Source organism: Gouania willdenowi, unplaced genomic scaffold (assembly GCF_900634775.1).
Source record: "Gouania willdenowi unplaced genomic scaffold, fGouWil2.1 scaffold_403_arrow_ctg1, whole genome shotgun sequence".
In the NCBI taxonomy this organism is placed as follows: domain Eukaryota; kingdom Metazoa; phylum Chordata; class Actinopteri; order Blenniiformes; family Gobiesocidae; genus Gouania; species Gouania willdenowi.
Window position 1 is genome coordinate 1 of NW_021145165.1, and position 25,912 is coordinate 25,912.

Genomic DNA, 25,912 nt, shown 5'->3' on the forward strand with positions numbered 1-25,912 from the left:
GACCAGCGGCCTTCTTTTCTATAACGGACGCTTCAATGAAAAACACGACTTCATCGCTTTGGAGATCCAAGAAGGACAAGTGGTGTTCAAATATTCCACAGGTATTTAATCTGATTATTTTAATGGGGTCACTGCATGAAATTTATCTATAAAATAAAATATTAACGTGTGTGGATGCGACAGATACTATAATATGAATAAGTTTACCAAAAAAAAAAAAACAATGATAACAAACGCAATGCTTATATGAGCCATAATTAATTTTATTTAATTTAATTTAAGCAAATAATGCAATTTTGTTTTGCTTCTAGAATTTCAAAAAGTTAAATATACTTGATAATTATCACAGTAGAAGACAGAATAAAAGAAAAGCAGAACAAGAAATATGTGTATATTTAATAAAAACATTAATTCAACTTATGTGTTCAAAATATTAAATTATGAAGCATATTGTATAGTTATGGTTAGATGAAATATTCCAAAGTCTTACGTTGTGCGTGTGTGTGTGTGTGTGTCTGTAGGTGAGTCCTTCACTCAGGTCAGTCCCTTCCTGGTGGGCGGAGTCAGTGATGGAAACTGGCACACGGTTCACATCCACTACTACAACAAGGTCAGTTTACATTCCACAGCTTTATTTTTCCACTCCAGGCTTAACTTTAATTTATTAATTTATTTTCTTTAATCTCATATTTAATTTCATTGATTTCAGATGATTTATTTAAATGAACTCTTGACATTTCACGTCTGAGTATTTGTGTGAACACGCTGTGTTGTCCTGTCTCCAGTGTTTTTATGTGTGTTAGCCACACATCCACTTTAATTTTCTTCATGTGTTTCATTTTTCCAGCCAACTACACACTATGTGAGTATGAGTGTGTGTCACGTACAGCTTTTAGCTCCTCCTTCTTTCCTCCTGTTATTTATGTTAAACCTTGTCCTGTCATTAGTAGACAGTGAGTGATATAATTATTCTAACCCACTTTTCCCCTGTTTCTTACTAATTTAGCATATAAGAGTAGTTTAATATGTATTTAATGATAGTTTTTTACAGATTAGGGCCAGTTTTGATGGAGAAAATTATTTTTGGCAAATCAAGTATAAAGTTGAAATATTAAGAATAAAGTTTTTTTTATATAATATTCTGAGTAAAATGTAGTAGTCGGACAAAAGAGGGACGACATGGATTCATAAATCAGAGAAAAGGAACTAAAGTTTAAGAACCACATGTTTAACAGATTTATTGATACACGCTATTGATCTGTTGTTTGTCATATGGTGAATTGGCCTTAGTCAGCTTCCATAGATTTGACTTTATTAGCAAACCTTTGATTTTAATCAACATTATATTTCAACTTTAATCTTGATTTACCCAAAATAATTTTCTCCATCAAAACTGACCCTAATCTGCTTCTGTAGTTTTTGCATGTTGATTATTACACTAAAGATTTTCAGTTTTATGCTTTTTCTCAAACTCTAAACCTGTGTGTGTGTGCGTGTGTGTGTGTGTGTGTGTGTGTGTGTGTGTGTGTGTGCGTATGTGTGTGTGTCCGTGTGTCCGTGTGTGTCCGTGTGTGTGTCCGTGCGTGCGTGCGTGTGCAGCCCAAGCGCAGTATGATAGGTGAAGCTCAGGGTCCATCAGATGAGAAGATGGCGGTGGTGAGCGTGGACGACTGTGATACGTCGTTGTCACTTCGCTTTGGGAAACAGCTGGGAAACTACAGCTGTGCTGCTCAGGGAAAACAGACCAGTAACAAGAAGTGAGCTACTCTATTACTTTATTACTCTATTACTTTATTACTCTATTACTTTATTACTCTATTACTTTATTACTCTATTACTTTATTACTCTATTACTATTTTACTCTATTACTTTATTACTCTATTACTATTTTACTCTATTACTTTATTACTCTATTACTATTTTACTCTATTACTATTTTACTCTATTACTTTATTACTCTATTACTATTTTACTCTATTACTTTTTTACTCTATTACTTTATTACTCTATTACTATTTTACTTTATTACTATTTTACTCTATTACTATACACGTCTTCATATTGTTGGGTGGTCATATTTTGGTTTTTAATAAAAAAGACACTCAGGCCGACCTCGTCGTACTCAAAGAACTCTCTACGTTTTCATGAATCTATCATGTAACGGCAAAATACAATATAGTAGATAAATAAGTTGATATTTATTCTCTATATGGTTTAAAATGTCTCTCTTTATAACAAAGACTTAAAATATCACCTTTATTATACATTATTACAATGTGTTCTAGAAAAATCTCATGTAAACCTCATTAAAATCTGTCAATCATTGAAACGATGAGAAACATCTAGAAACTATTAACTATGAAAAAACTAAATATTAAAATAAATATTAAATATTCACTTTAATAAATAACTGATAGTTTCCATCCCACGGTCCCATGCTGACTCAGCTTTATTCTGTCTGTTGTCATGGAGACAGAGGTGATGAGGTCTAGACCAGATGATGAAACTTCCTACATTCTAAGGTTCTCCCAGTGGTTCCTTGGTTTTCTAATCTCTCTCTGAACCTCCATGGAGGTGTGATCATCCAGGAGGATCTTCATCATGATATTTATTCATAAATCCACCAGTGTTTGGTCTCTTTTGATCCATCTTAGACTTTAGTCTCTCTTCTCTTTTCCTCGTGTGATGATTTCATCAAAACAAAGCATTATCTCATTTTGATGAGTTTGTAAAATCTGTCCAGAGTAGATGTGAAAAGGGTAAATTAAGGCGTATGATCCTCTATCATATTGTTCTTTATATTCCACCATTATTATTGTTTATTATTTGGAACAACTGAAAAAGGAAAAGATGTAAAACAATAAAGATCAGTTTTTTTCACAGCTAGATGAGTTTGAACAATAGGTGTTTTTTCAGTAAACAGTGTCTAACAGTTAGTCAGCAGATATCTATGGTTCCACTGAGTCATGACAGTGCATTACTCACAGACCACGCCCCCTCAGCGTTTCTGCAGGAAGCAGAACATTAAACTGATTAAACTGTCACGCTCTTGTTCCAGACACTGGACAAATTAATATATTATTAACTCCAGAAACCTAAATTAACCTTAACTAAGACCAACAAGAACCCACACAACCATCATGATGTTAAAAAAGACAAAACACTCTGAGAACCTTTAGAACCATTTTTCCGTCATGTTTGTAATAAAGCCACAGCTTGGTATTTATTCTGTTTTTATTTATTCACATGCTGTCGTTTTCTCCCTCTAGACATTAACTTTGATTTAAATATAATCTGTTGTTTGTTCCACTTCTTCTCAGCAGCATCTCAATGATCTTCTGTTGGTCCTCTTTTTATTTTATTTATCAATCTGTAGTCAGTGTACTTTCCTTTCTCCCTCCTCTGTTCACTTTTTATCTCACATTGGCTGGTTGATATTATATATATATATATATATATATATTTAGTGGTGGTATCAACTTTTTTACTGCTAAATTGTTTACATCTCATAATAATAATAACAACAACAATAGTAATAGTAATAATAATAATAATTCTTATTGTTATTAGAAAAATGAAATGATAATAATAATAATAACAATAATAATAGTAATAATGACAATAATAGATAAATATCTTTATTTCAGATTCAGGGTCCATAAAACACCATACAAACACAAAAACACATATAAAAGGTGATTTTAATAATAATGAAAATGATACTAATAATAATAATGACAATAATAATTAGGGGTGTCCCGATCCTATATTGATCAGCCTGAAAACGAATATTGAATATCGGATTCAAATTTCTGATTTTTTTTCAATTCATGTTTTATTCAGTTGTAGAATACTGTAGATATTATGTTGAAGGTTTTAATGTATGTAACCAATCTGTTAATAATAAATAGGTCCATTTTTTTTCATCCCTACTGTTGCTGATTATTGTTCTGAATAACATCACATGATCAAACAAAATAAGTCATTATTATTTATTTATTAAAGAAAAAAAAAGTAATAAAAGTATGTATAATTCATGCTGATATCGGAAATGAAGATGTTGTATCGGGACATCCCTACTACTACTAATAATAATAATAATGATTATAATAATAATAATAATAATAATGATACTACTACTATTAATCATAATAATAAGTACTCTAATTAAAACACTAAACCCACTCAGTGACTGTACTTCTTTTTCTCTTTTATTTTGTAGGTCTCTAGACCTGACAGGTCCTCTGTTTCTGGGCGGAGTTCCTAATGTTCCAGACAACTTCCCTTTTGGTTCCAGGGAGTTTATCGGTTGTATGAAGGAGCTTCACATCGACAGCAAACCTTTAGATCTGGCTGCGTTCATCGCTAATAACGGAACGATTGCTGGTCAGCACTAAATACTGTTACCTGTTGTTAAAATACTGTATATTTCATTTATTATGTTGGTTGATTAACGTCAAAGTGAGCTGTTTATGATGATTGTTTGTGGCAGGTTGCAGCGCTAAACAGACGTTCTGTAAGTCCAACCCCTGTCAGAACGGAGGAACGTGTAGGGTGAGCTGGGAGACGTACTCATGTGACTGTCCTCTGGGATACGGAGGAAAGGACTGTAGCCACGGTAACGACCAAGTCTTCCCTACAACTTCATTATTAATACCTGTAAAACTGATTTTTATTATCATCTGAAATATGTGCATTTATCCTTTATTTATTCAACATTTACATTCTAACCAATGCAGTGGTTATTAGAGGTCGACCGATATACTGTATCTGCAGCCGATATATATCAGAAGTGTAAAGAGTACTGATATATTTTACTCAAGTAGAAGTACTGTTACTCTATTAAAATTGTACTCATGTACAAATACATTAAATACTCAAGTACAAGTAAAAAGTAACTAAAAAGTTACTTTCAGCCGTCCATGTTTATAGTTGGTAATAAACCTTGGTACAGTTCCCTTACAGTAAACATCTCATGTAGAAACTTACAGAGAATGACACACAATCTACCATATAGTGTTACAAAATAACACCAATGAATTCAGTGATAGATACATTTAGTAACTCTAAAACAGTTCATGTGTGTAACAACTTAATCTGAACCCAATAAAGTGACTTTGATCAGAAATGACACGACTAAGAACATATGATTATGTTAAAAATAATCACAGAAATAATCATTTACTCAGTAATGGTGGGGTGTAGAAATGTAACAAATGACTTTACTTCTTTTAAAACGTACTTAAGTACAAGTAAAATGATTTAGAAATAAACTAAAAAAACAGCTCATTTACAAACCCAGATGTGGCGACCCCATCAGGTTTCACATGGTACTGCATCTGATAGTACAGTGTCTGAAGGAGCCATTTTTCCTAATCTCACCTTAAAGTTCTTATCAGAGCTGAAAAAAATACCTTCTTAATAAAGACAATATCGTTTATAAATTATATACAGTTAAAATAGTATCAAATAATTTTAAAAGTTAATGGAATTGAAGAGCTACAAAAAATGACTTGAATTTGATCACATGATCATGTGATGTTACATGATCATGTGACATCACATACTAATTGCTAATTTCTTGCAACATATCAATTAAATGAATCTGTTCCCACACAATTAAAATCTGTATTTTCTTCCAGAATGTTCTTTTAGTTGGTTTAGTTTCTTACCAGGGATTTAAAACTTAAGCTTAGTCACAGGTGGAGGAAAGTTGATGGTCTGTAGATGTTGTAGGAATGTGCTGAGTCATTGTACGTGATTTATTTTAGGTTAACATCATGTTATATTATGATTTTATTTGACATTAATGTCATTAATCATTAATACCCTCTGTAAGAAATAACGTTTCATTATTTTAATATATTTTTTAAAGCTATAGGGAGCCATTGCAAAAGAGTCAACATGAGGGTCCAGAGCCACAGGTTGTAGACCCCTGTGTATAATTTATGCTCTTTCTTTCTATCGTTAGTGTTGCCTCACGCACATCGCTTCCTGGGAAACAGCGCCCTCTGGTGGGACCTAAAGAACGACGTGACCATTGCCACGCCCTGGTACCTGGGACTGGCGTTTAGGACCAGGGCCCGTGAAGGGACACTGCTGCAGGCCCAGGCGGGCCAGTACACCAGCCTGCTGTTCCAGGTTAGACCTCTGACACATAATCATATTATCTCTCCTGTGATATTGCTTTTATACAACACTTCTACAAATGCATTTTATTAGTCAACAAGAGATTATGAATTATTTATTTAATCATTCATGTGGCTCCACCAAAACAAATAGGTCCACAAGTGAGACCAGTCTGTTGCCAGGCAACACATTAACATTTCCCAACTGAAAGTTCCGTTTATTAGAACGCCTGTACAGTGGAGATCATATAAGTCCCAGTGCTGTTGTTACTCTATATCACATGTGTCAAACTCCAGGCCCGGGGGCCAAATCTGGCCCTTTGGAGCATCCAATTTGGCCCACAGCAGACAGTAAAAATATAAGAGAAAACATTAGTTATTGTGTAAATGACCAAATAATCCTTTATTTTCAAATTGTGGAAAGAACAAAAAAATGGTTAAAAAATCAAGATCAAACTGGTCCATATTTGGCCCCTGAATTAAATGGTTCTTCTACGTATATCAGCATCATGTATGGCTCATCTGGAATTAAAGGAGACTTAACCTCAATCAGTGAAGGAACAGTTATACGTGGGTCAATAATTCAAATCAGCGGCTCACTGTAAGACACGCCCACCCTGAACAGCTAAGCTAAGGCTAAGTGAAACGGGAAAAGGAAGTAGCCCAGAGGGAGGAGGATAAACACCACTGATGTTTGGCTTTTATTTTTCTACCTTTGACAGAAACAGAAGAAACTAATGCTATTTTCTGCTATTTCATGGTTCTTATGAATCCTGTACAAATCTCATTTACTGCCACAGAATGAAGTTTATTGTGCTGTATTGTCCTAGCTGCTAACGCGTGACGTGATTATGGGAATTATGCTCATTGCTTGTGGGTGACGTCTATGTTTTTATTGTGTTAGCAGAGCGTAGCTTTGTTTCTATCGTACACTAAAACCTCTAAACGATAAGCCTATGAACACACATTTGTGTTGGTAGAATATTTTGTATTTTATGCCTTCATACAAAGTCACATAATTAGTTGTGTTATTGATTTCCTGGGTGTGTTTATCTCTCTCTCAGGTGATCAACGGTCAGCTGGTTTTCTCAGTGACGCGTGGATCTACCAGACCCGTACGCCTGCGTCTGGATCAGGTCCAGGTGGCAGACGGACGGTGGCACGACCTCCAGCTGGAGCTGAGAGACGTCCGCAGTGGGAGGGAGACGCGCTACGTGGCCACGCTGCGCCTCGACTTTGGACTCTATCAGGTAACAAAGGGAAACAAAGGAAACCCTAAAAATATGACAAAATCTCTTGATATACAATTTAATTCTCCATAAATCTCATTAGTCTCACAAGCCATTGAATATGTAATGATATTCAGTGAACTATATGAATAAAACCTAGTTTAATCTAACATTTACATTCCTCAGGCCATTGATTGTACCTGAAGGAATTCAACCATTTGATAATCATATTTGATAAAATCAGCTGTAGAATTTTTTAATGACATTATTCCTAGAGAGGAACACAATCATTTCATTTTTACTGTTAAATTAATAAGTTTGATGAAATGCCAGAATCCAGGCTGTGTTTATGTTAAAGTTAAGATCATTTTAATTCTGGTTCGTTCGTGTCCCTAATGTAATGATTCGTTCATTAAATCTCTGGATAAATAATAAATTGTAAATTCTTCTGATTCATTACTTTTAATGGTTGAGTCTGAATAATGTGAATAAAATTGTATTTTTAGTCTATAACCAATATTATAAATGTAATTAGCAAAGACAAGATGGGGCAGATACTCATGTTATTGTTATTATAAGATATTATAATTGAGGATTTGTAAAATGAAAAGCATTTATTTAAAATAATAACGTATTTTGCCTTGTTTTAACACGTAGATATTTCTCAGTCAAAAGCAGAATAACTAAAATTACAGGATTGCAGAAACCAAGGCCAGAAATATTTAATGTAATACAATATGTCAGATAATCAGTAACATGAATTATGAAATATAAACCAGAGTATATCATTTAAGTGATTGTCTTATTCCCATAGTTATAAACTATTCGATATATAACAACAGCATAATATGATTCCTGAAATTAATTTATTGCTTTTGGTTTTGGTGTGACATCATCTGTTCATCACTGTGAAAAAACTGTGGAGGCACCAATGTTTAGACACAGACATTATTAAAGAAAACTAGTTTTACATTTATTTATATTTCATTCTCTTTTTTGTTTTCCCTCTTTTCTCTCAATTATTATTATATCTAGTTTATATGTACAGTATATATATTGTTCCTTCCCTTTCCTCCATATATTTGTCTATTATTAACTTGTTATTGTCTCCTCCCCTCACCCTCTAATAGCACAATACCATTATTATAACATCACACACACACTTACTGTATTATAATGTATATGTATTGTAAATACTGTCTATGGCTTTTTTCCTGTAATTGTTTCTGTTAGTGTTGTATGTGGCATTAAAAATAAAAGAAGCAGTAACTAAACACACTATTCTCCCAAACGTTACTATTTTTACTGAAACTACTTCATTGACGTTAGCATCATCCTTCTGAAGGTTCTACTGGTGATAAATATGAATATTGTTTGCTATGTCTTTAGGGAACTGTGATAGTGGGAAATGACATCCATGGTTTGAAGGTGAAACATCTGCATGTTGGAGGTGTGCTGGGCTCTGGAGAGGTTCAGAATGGGATCAAAGGCTGCATACAGGTAAAAACGGTACAATTCAACTACTTTCACTGAGATTTTCTGAATGAATTGAAATAACTTTTAAGGTTTTTGTCATTAGTGTGAATAGTTGGTGGATCAATCACATTAGAGCAGTGCTTCTCTAGCTTCTTTGGCTCTAGTCCCCCATTCTTTATTTCTGAATCCAAGTCCCCCCTTTGTCTGACTACATTTTCATCACAATATAAGTAATAATAATAATATTTTAAACTACAATATTTGCAATTTCTGAAGACAATGTAAGTAAGGATGCAGGTGATGGCCGCTGCATTAGCTTAGCATTAACTTAGCGTTACCTTTAGCCTAGCAATAGCATTATCCTAGCATCAGCATTAATCTAGCATTAGCATTAACCTAGCAATAGCACTAACCTAGAATTAGCATTAGCCTAACATTAGCACTAAATTAGCATTAGCATTAGCCAAGCATTGGCACTAACATGACATTAGCATTAGCCTAGCATTAGCACTAACCTAGCATTAGCTAAGTATTAACCTAACAATATCTGAACATTAGCAAAAAGATGAAAAATATGATTGTGTCATGACCACATTAACTCCTCCTCCTCATTAATAATATCATTTTGTAAATAAATCAAATAAAACAGTCTTTAATCTTTTTAGGAACGTGACCCCATTTTCATTTGAAAAATTTCAGGTCGTTTTATTGTGTTAAAAATACAAAGGAGACAGGAAGTGACACGTTGTGCCAGCTCAGGTATTTTTCTACTGCATTTTATTTTAAATAGATTTATATTTGTGAAAGTGAAAGTATAGAATACAGTTAAGATTGTGTTGTTTTAACTTTAAATAATAAAATATGAATCAGTTGTTGCTTTTTATTAGAATTACTAGACACATGGGGTCACGACCCCAAGGTTGAAAAACACTGATTTAGTTCCTCCAGTTTAGTTTTGATCATTTCCTGTCATCTCCCACTCAATAATGACCTTTATATTTATAAAAATAAACATTATAAAAGCCATATTATTCATGCTCACATTTATAAATGTTTCTCTCTCTCATGTACTCCCTGTAGTGTCATCACGTCCCCCTAGGGGTACATGTACCCCCATTTGAGAAACACTGCATTAGTGTTAGTGTATAATATGATGTCACATCTCTTCTCCATTTACAGGGCGTTCGTTTGGGTGTGCGACCTGATGGCCCCGCCCTGCCACGCCCATCCAGAGCCGTCAAAGTGGAGACGGGCTGTAGTGTTGGGAACCCCTGCGTCTCCTCACCGTGTCCCTCTCACAGCCGCTGTACCGATGTTTGGGAGCGGCACAGCTGTGTGTGTGAACCAGGTACGGACATGTTACTGTTATTTTTATTTTTATGACTCATTTCAAACCTGTTTTGATGTAAAATGAAGGTGAATTATTATTATATTATTATTAATAAATATATAAGGATCAATGTGTCATAAATAAATAATATGATTCAGTTCCAAACAATCAGGACAAAGAAACTGAAATGAAGGATAAGAATGTGGTACGACATGGGAAATGTTCCTGTAATGCACATGTGGCTCGGGGGCCAAATCTGGCCCTTCAGAGCATGAAATTCGGCCCATAAACATGAAACTTTTTGTAAATGACAAACTATTTCAGTTGTAGATATCTCATATCTAATATAAAATTATATTAATATTTGCAGAGCTCAGTTTTCCAGTTCTTTTATCACATGGTGGAAGAAATTTTTAATCTCAAATTGTTGAAAAAACTCTCAATTTTTCCAAAATCTGACAAATTTCTCTCAAATTATTCCACAAATTTTCCCCAAAATCTGAGAAATGTAAGTGAATATCCTGCAGGGACTGATACAATCACATATTTTATCATTTATATATAATTTATATGTTGAACTTCAACCTAAGATCTGTGGCCCACTTAAGGTCAAACTGGTCCGTTTTTGAGTTTAAAACCTGCTGTAAAAGAAACCTAATGAATTAAAGTATTGAATTATTTATTATTTAGAAACTAATATAGGTTTTGATTTTAGATGAGTTTATGATGATGATATCCTGTTACAGTATTCTCTGTATCTTTAATACTGAATAATTAGGTGATGTTAAAAAGTGAAATATTAGAGCAAAAATAAAGAAAACAAAGTGGTGTTGAGACTAAACTGAGAGAAAAATAGAAAAGTGTTTATATTTGTGTTAAACTCATATTTGTGTCTTTATCCATATATACATATACTGTATATATACATATATAAATAATATACTTAATGTGGGGAAGGAAAGATATGAATGATTAATGGATGAGAAGTCCAGGGATAGTTTCTAACTAAAAAGATAAATGGAGGAGGAGTTTGTTTGGAATGTTCTGGAGGTGAAAAGTTTGTGGTAATAACAAATGTTTCTGCAGGTGAATTTAAAATAATGACCAATCTGAGCATTAACGCACTATAAAAAATAAGTTTTTATAGTGTGTTTTTCTCTCATTCTGTGTATGTTTGTTAATGCTCGTTATGAGGCCTTTTGTGCATTTCTGTTGTCATTTTGTGTGTTTTTTCTGTAAAATGTATGGTTTTTTGAGACATTTTGTGTATTTAAGTTGTCATTTTGCATTATTTAAAGTCATTTTGTGTATTTCTGTTGTCGTCTTGTTCATTTTTGTACTGGTTTTGTGTGTTTTTCTTGTTTTTTACTGTATTTTTCTACAATGTTGTACAACTTTGTATTAACAATAAAGTTATTGTAGAACAAAATTGTGCAATGCACCATAAGCACTATTACAGCGTTCCTGTTCAGATGAAACATTTCCAGAAACGGAGACAAACGAGGAGATAAGGTGTGTGTGTGTGTGTGTGTGTGTGTGTGTGTGTGTGTGTGTGTGTGTGTGTGTGTGTGTGTGTGTGTGTGTGTGTGTGTGTGTGTGTGTGTGTGTGTGTGTGTGTGTGTGTGTGTGTGTGTGTGTGTGTGTGTGTGTGTGTGTGTGTGTGTGTGTGTGTGTGTGTGTGTGTGTGTGTGTGCGTGCGTGCGCGCGCGTGTGTGTGTGTGCGTGCTAAAGTAGGAAAGGCCTCAGGGACGACAGCATGAGACAGGAAGCAGAGAGGAGGTGTTCTCCCCTCAGCATCCTGCACAGCCACAAGCTAAACCTTATATGACTAATGCTGTGGAGGGTGCACAGATGTCCACACACACACACACACATTTACCTGCCATTTTAATATGCATGCTCTTATTTAAAGAGTAATAGAGTAAACACTAGCACACGCTCACAGTCTGTTTGTAATTAGCAGAAGCTTTCATCTGCACAATGTGCATTAAAAATGGAAAGTGTTCTAATTGGAGCTGAAAAACAAATCAAAGTTTAATAAAAGTAAAGAGAGCTGAGCTGTGAATAATTCTCTTTTATGTGTGACTGTGTGTTTTAACTCCATCTGAAATGGGTCTGTAGTACCAGGGGTGGGCAGGTCAGATACCTTTTTTTTACATGACCCATCAGACGGATTATGAGATGGTTTCTTCGTTTTTAAATTCCCTCCATTTGGGTCTACCAGCCTCTCATTATTGACAAAAACATGACAAAAAAGAGTGAAAAGTGACTAAAATGGACCAAAAGCAGTGGCACAAAAGAGGAAACAGGTCGTATGTAATGGCTAAAGGGAGGTGAAATAGACAAAATGTTTGTTTGTACTTTATTGTAACAAATGACCAACATATTGATTTAAACACTCAAGTTATCCAAGACACTTAAAAAGCAGCACATTTAAAAAGAATTAGTGCCAGTGGTATTTATTAACAACTTATGCTGCTAAAATCTTTCTGAAATATAGTTTTTTGGAAGAACGAAGTTCACTATAAGGTGATTTTATGTGTGGTGTGAAGTACTTTATTATATTATTGTTTTAGATTGTCCTTTATTTAGACAACATATTTTTATTTATTTATTTAATTTTTATTTAAAAATGGACAGTAAAGTTGATGCTGTGACAATTAATCATACACACATATGCACTGAGGATTAAAGAAAAAATAGTCAAATATAAAGTCACCTTAAAACAGTCAAACGTTAAAACGTGAAATACAAATAAAGTAAGAAATTGTACAAGTGCATGTGTTTTGTACAGGATGCAGAGTTAGTAACGTAGAAAACAAATATTAGATAATGTACATGTGTCTTCTATAAGAAATATGTGGGTTCAAATCCAGGACTTGGTTATAAAACATTGTTTCACTGATTCACTAGATTTAATATAGATACATGAATAAAAATGACTCTGGTAAAAGTATTAAAGTTACTTTTTACTTGAGTAAAAGTTAAAAAGTACATGCTAGTAAATTATGTAATGTAAAATTCCATATTTTTAATTTTTTTAAGAACTTGTATAAAACTGGTACATGGAAATAAATTAAATGTGTATCATTATAGATAAAATGTGTAAATACAATGTTTTAAGGATAAAAATGCAAATGCTCTATTAAACCTAGAACAGCTTTGAGTTTAACATTTTTTAAATCATTTAAAAAACTAAGGAATAAAAGTAAAAAGTCACCAAAAAACAATGACTCGTGTAAAGTACAGATACCATTAAATACTAGTGAAGTACAGTAACAAAGTATTAATTGTTACTTATCACCTCTGAAAAATGTCATGTTTTTGGACTTAAAATAAAACCCAGTTTAGATCTTTGTGATTATTCCAGAACTCTGAAGAAGATGAATGTGTTATGGTATGAGATGAGATGAGATGAGATGAGATGAGACGACATTATCGCTGTCATAGAACCAAAGAAAACACAATCTAGTTTATCTCAAATAAAGTCCTTCAGAAGTCGACCTTCGTCTCCTATTGTTGGGACAAGAAAACAGTCAAGGTCGTTGTCAGTTGCCATGGTGAAAGTGTGTGTGTGTGTGTGTGTGTGTGTGTGTGTGTGTGTGTGTGTGTGTGTGTGTGTGTGTGTGTGTGTGTGTGTGTGTGTGTGTGTGTGTGTGTGTGTGTGTGTGTGTGTGTGTGTGTGTGTGTGTGTGTGTGTGTGTGTGTGCGTGCGTGCGTGCGTGCGTGCGTGCGTGCGTGCGTGCGTGTACAGTATCAGGTCTCGGAGCAAATGCCTCGTGTTGTCACGGCGCTAAGAGAGAGACAGAAAAGCACCTTGTGCTAATTACATGAGCCAATCATATCACGTGAACATAAACAACCAATCACAGTTAAATCACCACTAAATGACAACACAAAGCTCAGAACACAAAAACACACAAATACAAAATATTTTACACCACAACTCCTCTAATGCTTTTTTGTGACGTCATGAACTTTGACCCTTACCTATATCTTCACTGGTAGGTCGTACAGCTTTGATCCAATGAAATAAATACTTCACTTGAGATGAGCTTTTAATAAATGTAAACATCAAACTTGTACAATAAATATTGGTAAAGAAATGGAAAATTTTGGTTTTGGTGGTTTTGGACACTTGACTTTGATATTTTGGCTCCAAAAAAGGTCGACTGCACATTGTTGACATTGTTCCTATGAGATGATATATGTGTCATTAGTGCTGTATTAATAGACTATAGGAGGAGTTACAGGATAAAGAAGAAAAATAATAACTCATATGATAATAATGAATATATAATACATTTTTATTATTAAAATGTGTTAAATGCTCAGATTTGATCCAAAGACTGTTATTGAGGGATTTGACACTTTATTTTATTATTTATGGCTGTGTTTCACACAGAGTCAAAAACAAGCTCCTCATTTGTTCCTCCTCAGAGTCAGTAGATCAGTCCTAAAGCTCAGCAAAGTACACACATAGCAAATGTTTTTACCGTATTTTCATGACTATCAGAGGTGGGGGTTAAAAAGAAACAAAGGATGACAGAATACATGAAGAAGAATGACAATGATAAGAATAATGTGAATATATGATAAACTTTAGCATCTTCCATTATTACATCCTTTATATTGGTTTAGCACATCCACCTGACACTTAAAATCATGTCCCTGATTGATTGTAGTGAATAAAACACATCCACCACATTGTTGTAACACCCACTTCCTGTGTGGGTCCTTTAATGTCAACAACAAAGTATTTTAATGATGTGGCTTCTGTACTTTGTGTTCTCAACCAATAACAGGCAACATAAAGCATAATGTATTCCTTTCTATTAAAAAAGAGTCTGGGAGAGTGTTTTATTATTATTATTATTATTATTATTATTATTATTATTATTATTATTATTATTATTATTATTATTATTATTTCTGTTCCATTTTTCACCTCAAAGCACCTGCCTGTAATCATTGGATTTAACATGGGTTTATGTGCTGCTTATATTTACTATATACTACTGTAGACCTTATGTGGCCCTTTATAGTGTTTTATTATTATTATTATTATTATTATTATTATTATTATTATTATTATTATTATTATTATTATTATTATTATTATATATACTAGACCTTATGTAGTCTTTAATAGTGTTTTACTACATCATGCAGCACTAACACAATGTGATGCTAATAAGTAGTGTTCATTGTTTTGACTGAAAATCACACTTTTTTTAAGTGACAATAACGACACTAGACTGAAAAGTACACGTGAATGAAAATTATAGTAAAATATATTGATATTTCTGTCGACTAATAAAAACTAAACTACTGTATAATTTCATCACATGGGATGAAATCCATTCAGAAGTCATGTGATCAACTCTTTGTTAGTCAATTTCTGTTTAGTCGACTAGTTGATTAGTTGACTAAAACTAGTCTAGAAATGAAATGTGATAACATTATTAGAGCACATACTGTATACTGTATAGATAGAAATCCTTTGCTTGTTTGAATGAAGGTGTTTTTGTTATATTATATCTTTTTTCTTAGGTTACTATGGTAAAGGCTGCACTGATGCGTGTCATCTGAATCCGTGTGAAAATGAGGCTCAGTGTCACAGGAAGCCCAGCTCCTCTCATGGATACATGTGTGACTGTGGAGATTACAACTATGGACAGTACTGTCAGCACAGGTATGACCACACACACACACACACACACACACACACACACACACACACACACACACACACACACACACAGTTTACCTCTTTTATCTCAACCCAACTCTTGTTCATCTTATTCCCTCTACAAGTGTGTGTTTTGGCACATTTACAGTAAATACATTATTGGGAATCCTCTACCTCCTATTGAATGGATCCAGGTAAAAAAAAAAAAAAAAATAGATGATGATTTGCAGGCATTTTTAAAATTGATGGCCCTCATTTATCAACCATGTGTACGTTTATGTTTGAGCGTGAGATTTGTGTTCGACCAAATTCACTCAAGCTTCAGTATTTATCAATAGTTACGTGATCGTACGCTATGATCAGATCTCGTTTAGATAATCTGAGTGAGACTGAAAATAAAGTATTAAACAAACCTCAGCTGTTAATTAAACATAAGCAGACACATTCAGAACAGATCTAAAAGGATTATTAAAGCAAATTTATGCTTTTAAATGTAAAGTGTACTCTAAACTTTTACAATTGCGCTGCAGTAATCAATAATGTGATTAATTATATTTGAAATTGGCTGAAGGCATAATAAACACAAAGGACCACATTTAGTCATTTTTAAGGCTTTTTTGTCATATTTCCGTGTGTGTCTCCAGGATCTCTGTTGTGAAATTGTTCTCAGCGCACACAGGGGGGCGGACGTCGGCGTTTAAATGAGCTCGTTTAAGTCCAGTCTTTGTTTTGCTCCACCTCAAATGTGATGATATCAATTTTTGATCTTGAAAAAGCTTCTTTTCTTGTTTAATCTCAGTGGGCGGGGCCTCCGAAACAGGAGAACGTAACAAGTGGAATTCAGCCACTGGATTTATCAACACCTGATCATTTGTGCGCTGTGATTGGTCAGATACCAAAGTTTGATAAATCACATGTTGTCCTGTTTAACGACAAGATGTGAACTTAAATTTACACCTATTTTCACGTATGGTTGATAAATGAGGACCAATGTGTTAAGAAGGTGACATTTACACAGAGATGCTGAATCAATCAGTAATATTTACCATAAACATCTGGCTAAGATACTTTATGATGTTGTTACTTTTGTCCTGCTTTGGTAGGAGTGTACGTTAGCCTAGCTAGCATAGCTAGCATAGCAGTTCCAGCCTGATTGTTCTGTTTTTAGTGCACTTTCTAAAGTCCTGTTTACTCTACAATAAACACAATAATTAACCCTAATATTTGCTGATTCCTCCTGACAGCAAAATGGAAGATTTCCCAATGTAAGTAACATGAAGTGCTGTATTTACAGCTGAGATCAACTAACACTAGATCACTAGTGAAACCATGGTGGCTTCTCTCTGCATGATGGCAGTTTCAGTTTGTGTTGCTTTTTGTTGCTGCTTTGACAGTTGCTACTGTAGCTTTGACTTCACTTATGAACAACTATATATTCTACTTTCTTATAATCAGGGAAACATTTGGGCTGAATATAACGTTTTATTCCCCCTGAAAGGTTTGTTTAAATTTGATGCTTTACTGACAACAGACAAACAAGATAGAAATAAAAGTAGATTTAAAGGTCTGAGAATTATTATTATATAATATATTATTATTAAATATATTAATATATAATATAATATATATCATTAGCTCCATTTCCCTCTGGACATTTAAAAGAACTATTTTCTTGTATCAAACCTTAGAAACTAAGACAAGCTGCGTTGTTTGTTCAGCTTCATAAAGCAGCCACATAAAGAAAGTCATGGTAGTGTTACAGCCTGATTGAATACTACATTAGCATTAGCATTAGCATTACAAAGGCCATGGTTACATGTAGCATATTTGAATTCAATTAAAATGCAATTTTCAAAAGAAAAACACCTAATTAAAAAGGCATGATTAGACTTTAGCAGCTTGTGTTAGCTGATGGGGTGTTTGCTGAGCTTTATTTGATCCACTTGTGTTGCTTTAAAGCCTATTCTGTAAAGCTGACCTCCTAACCTTTATCTATTTATCTCCATTAACCTTTTAACCACATTCAAGTATTTTTTGATTTTGCTCTTTTAACATCTTTTAACAACAAATCCTCTTTTAATCTCCTGGTTCCCACTGATTTTTGCTCAAAGTCTGTCTTAAAGTAGAGTTTCTCTTTTATTTTCCTCGACACATGAATCTGTGTTTGCAGAATTGATCACCAGTGTCCACGAGGCTGGTGGGGATCTCCAACCTGTGGTCCGTGTCACTGTGACATCAATAAAGGTTTTGACCCTGACTGCAACAAAACCAGCGGACACTGTCACTGCAAGGTACCAACTATTGAAAACTTAAATATATTGTCTGAGTTACATTTATATGCTGGCTTTATTTGATTAAAGCAACATTTTAAAACATAATAATTTCATGTTTTTAATTCTATAAAATATTTAAGAAACGTTTACTCTTTAACTACACTATGTTTATTATCGGTCAGTCAGTAAAACAACATGTGATCTTTTGCTTGATATTGAGGAATTTGTCTATTTTTGCCAATATGTACATTAAAAATGTCCTGTTAAAATCTAATATTGAACATTTTCTCTGGAAGAGGTTGGTGTTGTTATAAGATTAGCTTCCTATAATGAGAGTACCATCCATGGTTTGACTTTGAGCTACATCATCTTCCTTTGCCGTCGCTTATATATGATAATACTTTACCATGCAGAACACCTTTAAGTATCTGTATTTGTTGTAACTAGAACATCACTTTTATTTACTTTTTCTTTGTTAAAGTAAAAAGAAAACATTTTTTTTGTGTCTGTGAGCAGGAGTTCCACTACCGTCCACGTGGATCCGACGCCTGTTTACCGTGTGACTGCTACCCCGTGGGCTCCTTCTCACGGTCATGTGATCCAGAGACGGGCCAGTGTCAGTGCAGGCCTGGTGTGATTGGCCGTCAGTGCAACGCATGTGACAACCCCTTTGGAGAGGTCACAAATTCAGGCTGTGAAGGTAACAAAATAAACACTAATGTACATGTTTAGTCAATAAAAGACCCACTCATATGTGCATTTATTCAAAATGAGCCCCAACATTATGTAAATAGGCATTTTACAGACTGACTAACATTACCTAAATTAGTATTGATTAGAATTTCTGCATGCTAGCATCTATTTTTAGCTATAGCATGTTTTTTGACAGATATCTGAGAGTTCATAAAGTGTATTTTTAACAATATGTAACGATAAATCTGCCATATTCTTCTTCATCTTGAATAATACAATTTTTTATCTATATTCTCTTGTAAATGATCATTGTTTAGGGGTGGGACGATATACAAACGTTCATGAGACGATACAATAGATGATACTGAGATGATATTTTTGGGAAAGATAAAAGACAAAATAAATGCAGTTTGAAAAATAACAATGCAGTTATTTAACTAACTCTGGACATACTTCAAATATATTCTGCGTATTACGTTTTGAACACAAGTGAATATAAAATCTAAAACAAACAATAAAATGAACAAGACAATTTTTCTTTTTAAAGTTCTGCTTTAAATGAAACATCAGTTAAATCATTCCTGCCTTTGTAGCCTTCGCTATTGAGAATTGGCTTCATATCTGATGTAAATGACAGATTTCTGTATTTAAAACGTGATTTATTGTCACTCAGTATCCATGTAGATCACATAGAAGCTTTTATACATGTTATTTATTGTGGGTGTGTGATTTTAGGAGAAAATGTAGTGGGAGTTAACAGGTTAGTTTATATCTTTACAATGAAAATGAAGAGATTGGAAACATTTGAACAAATTCCTTTGTTTTACATTTAGTGATGATAAAATCACACTAATATGTATTTAAAATGATTCCCTACAGTTATTTATGACGGCTGTCCAAAGACCATCACTCAGGGGATCTGGTGGCCTCGGACCAAGTTTAACCTGCCGGCGGCGGTTTCCTGTCCCAAAGGCTCAGTCGGTCTGTATAACACACACCTGTACAACGCACACCTGTACAACACACACCTGTACAACACACACCTGTACAACACACACCAGTACAACACACACCAGTACAACACACACCTGTACAACACACACCTGTACAACACACACCAGTACAACGCACACCTGTACAACGCACACCTGTACAACACACACCTGTACAAGACACACCTGTACAAGACACACCTGTACAACACACACCAGTACAACACACACCTGTACAACACACACCTGTACAACACACACCTGTACAACACACACCTGTACAACACACACCTGTACAACACACACCAGTACAACACACACCTGTACAACACACACCTGTACAACACACACCAGTACAACACACACCAGTACAACACACACCAGTACAACACACACCTGTACAACACACACCAGTACAACACACACCTGTACAACGCACACCTGTACAACACACACCAGTACAACACACACCTGTACAACACACACCTGTACAAGACACACCTGTACAACACACTAGAACACACACATCAGTAGAACACACATCAGTAGAACACACATATTAGTAGAACACACATCAGTAGAACACACATCAGTAGAACACACATATTAGTAGAACACACGTCAGTAGAACACATATTAGTAGAACACACATCAGTAGAACACACATATTAGTAGAACACACGTCAGTAGAACACACATCCTAATTAGCCGTATTTCACTGACTCATCCCTAATGATGATGTTCTCCTCACAGGTGCAGCTATTAGACACTGTGACGTAGAACGAGGGTGGCTAGAACCAGATCTGTACAACTGCACTTCGCCTCCATTTGTGGAGCTCAATGTTGCTGTAAGTTGACCAACCAACCTGGCAACCAAACAAGTCTGATGTTCATGGTTCCTGGAACGTGTCCCTGAGATGAAACGAGACACAGATTATTTAGTTTAAAGGAATCCTCCACTGTTTTTATTAGAACATCTATACCACAGTTTTAGAGCCTGTGTTCCTCCATCTTTAAATGATTGATGATGTCACACGGCCCCAGAAGTCCTTCAACAATCTGGGATTTTTTGTATTTGTATCTGAGCTGATTTATCTATCACTGAAGTATTTTGTAATTTGGACAATAATTAATGTTTTTTCTGTCCTTTTAACTTTCTCTGGCGGGCCGAATTTGATAGTCTGAAGGGCCAGATTTGGCCCCCGGGCCTTGAGTTTGACACCTGATTTAGAGCAACCAAAAGCAGCACAAGTTGTCATTTTGGATGAAAAAAGCTACTAAATGATATTAAAAATCAGGCTGAATGGAAAACAATGGGATGATGTTTTATTAGACATAAATCTACTAATAAAGACATTTGTAAAAACAGTGGAGGATTGAAGATGTTCATTGATCTTAACTCTGCTTTAATAACACGTTTTTGGACAAAATGTTTTTCTATTAGGAATGATTTGATTTGTTCTTTTTGTTTTGTTTTTAGCTCGATTACCTGGAGCGCAACGAGACCGAGCTGAACACCATCATGGAGAAGAAGCTGGCCCACCAGCTCCGAGATGTAACAGAGGCCACGGCACGCCTCTATGGCAATGACCTTCAGATAGCAGAGCGCCTGATGTCCCGCCTCCTCACGTTTGAGACCCAGCAGAGCGGCTTTGGACTCACGGCCACACAGGACGCTCACTTCAACGAGGTGAAACGTTATATTCTTACATTTCTCTGACACATGTTTAAAAGTGTGAATCACAGGATTTATTGTTTATTAATCATGTTCAATGACAGACTCGTTCCATTTGATTCTCTGTTTGTTTTATGATTGACTGGAAACACGTCCATGTGACAGCTGTAGATCAGCAGTGCTTATTTATTACAGTAAATGTTTTATTTGATTCATGAAGGAATGATAATTCAATTCTACATGAGTCCCACTCAGATGCTCATTAATCAAAGATAAACGTCTTTCTGACAAAGATCCTAATATATTTTAAAGATTTGATGGATATGAAAATATAAAATACACAATATAGAGAAAACGTGGGCAGCTTGTTTGATCACACAGAGCCACATTATGTACATTTATGTCAGCATTTAGAATAAAGACCAATATGAGTATTAACACAGCAAAGAAGTTTTGTGTGTTTTTCTGTAATTCTGTGTATGTTTGTTTATTATGTGCTTTCCTGTTGTCCTTTAATGTATTTTTCCTGTAAAATGTATCACTTTTGGAGTCATATTGTGTATTTGTATTGTCATTTTGTATTATTGTGGGTTTGCAGAGTCATTTATTTGGTCTTTTTTTTTTTGTCTTTTTGTGTACTTTAGTGTACTTTTGTTGTAATTTTCTGTAGTTTTGTTTGTTTTTTTTTAGTCATTTTGTGTATTTCTGTTGTCATTTTGTGTTATTTGTAGTAGTTTTGTGTGTTTCTGGAGTATTTTCTGTGTTTTTTTGTCTTTTACTGTATTTATTTGTGGTGTTTTTTTTTACTATATTTTAGTGTCTTCTTGCTGCTGTTTTGTGCATTTTGGTATCATTTTGTGTGTTTACTTTGGGGGCTGCATACAGTTAGACTGAGAGCCACATGTGGCCCCCAGGCTGCCAATTGACTAATATATTCTGATATATAGAAATGACTCAAATGAAAGCGTATATAGATATGTCATTCTTCACTGTACATTTGAACGATATCCTGTTCCAAAATGATTTACAAACCCAGGAACGATTGGATGTCATGTTGCAATGGCAACAATTATCGGAGCATTTATTCTCAGCATATACAGTAAATTGGTCAAATTTGGATGTTGTGTGATACGGCGTCTTCAGCTGAGAGTGATAGAGTTGATAAAGGATGTGTTTGCAGAGTTGACACAAACGTGATGTAAAAACCTGCTTTTTTTTATCACTCTGGGGTTTATAACGTTTACTGTCAGGGTAAGAGTGACAGCTCCATTTAACCACATCTGTTTTTAATCTGTTTGAGATTTTTTTTAGGGAAATATTGGATACACACTTTATTTCATGTCATTCAAACACAGCCGTAGAGTACTGTACAGAAACACAATATAGTATGTATCGTTTTTCTTCTTTATTCTTAAAAACATATTTCAGCCTTTTGTTTTTTGCTTTTTGTATCTGTTTTTTTTAATGTTTTTTTATGTGTTATCTGTAGCAGCTGTAAATCTGTAATAACTTCAATCAATTTTTTTAACCAATCACGTCTCCCTGCTCGTTCTCGACCCCTCACATGCACGAGCTCACACTGAAAGCGCGTCACCATGGTTTTTTAACATATATGATGGTAAAATGTATTGTTTATTTACTGCTGAATGAGACAACGATGTAAGTGATGAGCTGAGCTCCTCTTCTGCAGCAGCTGTGAGCATGCATGTGAGTGAGACGGAGCATAGGGGAGAGGGGCGAGGGGGTAAAGGTGGAGCCATCAGGGAGGCTACATTCAAAATCATGCTTGAAAATCGCCTACCCTACTTTTAATTTCCTCACATGTCACTGCGTGCTTCTGTGCACTGACGTCTCTACATTCAACGAGCAAAACGCTCATTAAAATAGGGCGGTCTGCACCACTTCTGCACGTGCACTAATAATTGCTGCAGTCTTAGAGAATTCCTCGCATCCCATGAATCCGCCCCTCAGTGTATAAGCTAGATAAAGTACTGGAGCAAACAGGAAGCTAACAGGAAGTGCTTTTCCTGTAATCAATAACCAACACATACTGGATCTGGAGCCTCACACCAGCTCATATGATCAATACGTTTCTTTTCCTGAGAGTGACAGTTTCTATGGCAACCACACAGCAGCATTATTGATGTCCTGTCGTGAATAGAATGAAAGTTTCTACTTGTCAAACCTTTAAATATAAGCTGACAGTAAATATAGAATCATGGTCACACTGCTGCTCATTCCACTGAGACACTTTTTATTGGTTTTTCTTTCCCTGGAACAAACATGGTGTATATACAGTATCACCAGCAGCTTTATGTGTTATTGAGATGTTGAATTACTAGGGCTGGGTTACATGTATCAGAACTCATATCTCAATATTTTTTATAAATATCAATAATCTCAATAATTTGATATTAAATAAAGTCTTACCAGAAATATTATTATGTGTTAAATGTGCTGATGCAAAATGCTACAGAGACTTATTTATTAATAAACAGCTGATCAATATGTGCCTCTTTGGTGTGTTTCTCCTCTAAGAGACAGCACGTGTGAGTGAGTTCTGTAGTGTGGCTTGTTTAGATGAAGATCTGGTTTAGAACACACTCAGAAATCATCTAACTGAGCTTTTTATGAGAAGTAGTGAAAGCAGCGACTCTTAAAAGAAGCATCTAATAAGAAAAAAGTAAAATACATTATTACAGGAGAGATTTTTATTTTCTATATCGCCAAAACACAAATCTCGATATATCTTGATTCTCGATAGATTACCCATGCATTTGTTACGATTCGGTGTTGGTGTGGACCCAAATGCAGGGAAAGAAGGAGGCAGGATCGTAGCATATCGTTCCTGGAACCAATCCATGTTTTTATTCCAAAATCCAAACTTAAATCCAAAACAGGGGAGTAGGAACAGGGAGTAGGAACAGGGAGTAGGAACAGGGGAGTAGGAACAGGGGAGTAGGAACAGGGGAGTAGGAACAGGGAGTAGGAACAGGGGAGTAGGAACAGGGAGTAGGAACAGGGAGTAGGAACAGGGGAGTAGGAACAGGGGAGTAGGAACAGGGAGTAGGAACAGGGAGTAGGAACAGGGGAGTAGGAACAGGGAGTAGGAACAGGGGAGTAGGAACAGGGAGTAGGAACAGGGGAGTAGGAACAGGGAGTAGGAACAGGGGAGTAGGAACAGGGAGTAGGAACAGACACGAGGAAGGAGACAACGAACCTGACATCACACAATGATCCCGCAGTCATACTGTGTCCAAACACTCAGCTAAATAGTGGAGGAGGCCTGATAGGGAATGGGCCACACCTGGGTGGAAACACGAGGGAGCCAATCAATCACCAACCAAGCACACAGACATCACTGAGGGGTGGAGCCACAAACAGGAATCCCTGAAACACAGACAAGAGTTAACACAAACCAAATAAACAAAGACAGAATAACAAAAAGAGGTAAAATAAACAGAACCTAACAGCATTAGCTATGCATTAGCTAATTAGTAGCTATACAGTAGCGATACATAGCTATACATTAGCTATTCAGTAGCTATACAGTAGCTGTACATTAGCGATACATAGCTATACATTAGCTATTCAGTAGCTATACATTAGCGATACATAGCTATGCGTTAGCTATTCAGTAGCTATACATTAGCGATACATTAGCTATATGTTAGCTATTCAGTAGCTATACATTAGCGATACATTAGCTATATGTTAGCTATTCAGTAGCTATACATTAGCGATACATTAGCTATACGTTAGCTATTCAGTAGCTATACATTAGCGATACATAGCTATACGTTAGCTATTCAGTAGCTATACATTAGCGATACATTAGCTATGTGTTAGCTATTCAGTAGCTATACATTAGCGATACATTAGCTATACGTTAGCTATTCAGTAGCTATACAGTAGCTATACATTAGCAATACATTAGCTATACATTAGCTATTCAGTAGCTATACAGTAGCTATACATTAGCGATACATTAGCTATATGTTAGCTATAGAGTAGCTATACATTAGCTATACGTTAGCTATACAGTAGATATACATTAGCAATACATAGCTATACGTTAGCTATTCAGTAGCTATACATTAGCGATACATAGCTATACGTTAGCTATTCAGTAGCTATACATTAGCGATACATTAGCTATATGTTAGCTATTTAGTAGCTATAGAGTAGCTATACATTAGCTATACGTTAGCTATACAGTAGATATACATTAGCGATACATAGCTATACGTTAGCTATTCAGTAGCTATACATTTGCGATACATAGCTATACGTTAGCTATTCAGTAGTTATACATTAGCGATACATAGCTATACGTTAGCTATTCAGTAGCTATACATTAGCGATATATTAGCTATATGTTAGCTATTCAGTAGCTATAGAGTAGCTATACATTAGCTATACG

At 35.1% G+C, this 25,912-nt stretch overlaps 1 protein-coding gene across 1 annotated transcript in view; it reads left to right on the top strand.

The window, feature by feature from the left end:
- Positions 1–6: 6 nt before the first annotated feature.
- LOC114460135 (cadherin EGF LAG seven-pass G-type receptor 3-like) overlaps positions 7–25,912 on the top strand; it is a gene marked incomplete at its 3' end in the record, with an annotated part of 33,117 nt that continues 7,211 nt past the window's right edge. The window contains exons 1-17 of the mRNA XM_028442184.1: positions 7–101; positions 522–610; positions 848–862; positions 1,600–1,757; positions 4,224–4,387; positions 4,494–4,619; positions 5,973–6,142; positions 7,194–7,379; positions 8,748–8,858; positions 10,014–10,182; positions 15,718–15,859; positions 17,101–17,121; positions 18,027–18,147; positions 18,646–18,829; positions 19,702–19,803; positions 20,568–20,662; positions 21,295–21,504. Of these exons, the coding sequence (XP_028297985.1) occupies positions 1,612–1,757; positions 4,224–4,387; positions 4,494–4,619; positions 5,973–6,142; positions 7,194–7,379; positions 8,748–8,858; positions 10,014–10,182; positions 15,718–15,859; positions 17,101–17,121; positions 18,027–18,147; positions 18,646–18,829; positions 19,702–19,803; positions 20,568–20,662; positions 21,295–21,504 (1,947 nt within the window). The remainder of the gene's footprint in view (positions 102–521; positions 611–847; positions 863–1,599; positions 1,758–4,223; positions 4,388–4,493; positions 4,620–5,972; positions 6,143–7,193; positions 7,380–8,747; positions 8,859–10,013; positions 10,183–15,717; positions 15,860–17,100; positions 17,122–18,026; positions 18,148–18,645; positions 18,830–19,701; positions 19,804–20,567; positions 20,663–21,294; positions 21,505–25,912) is intronic.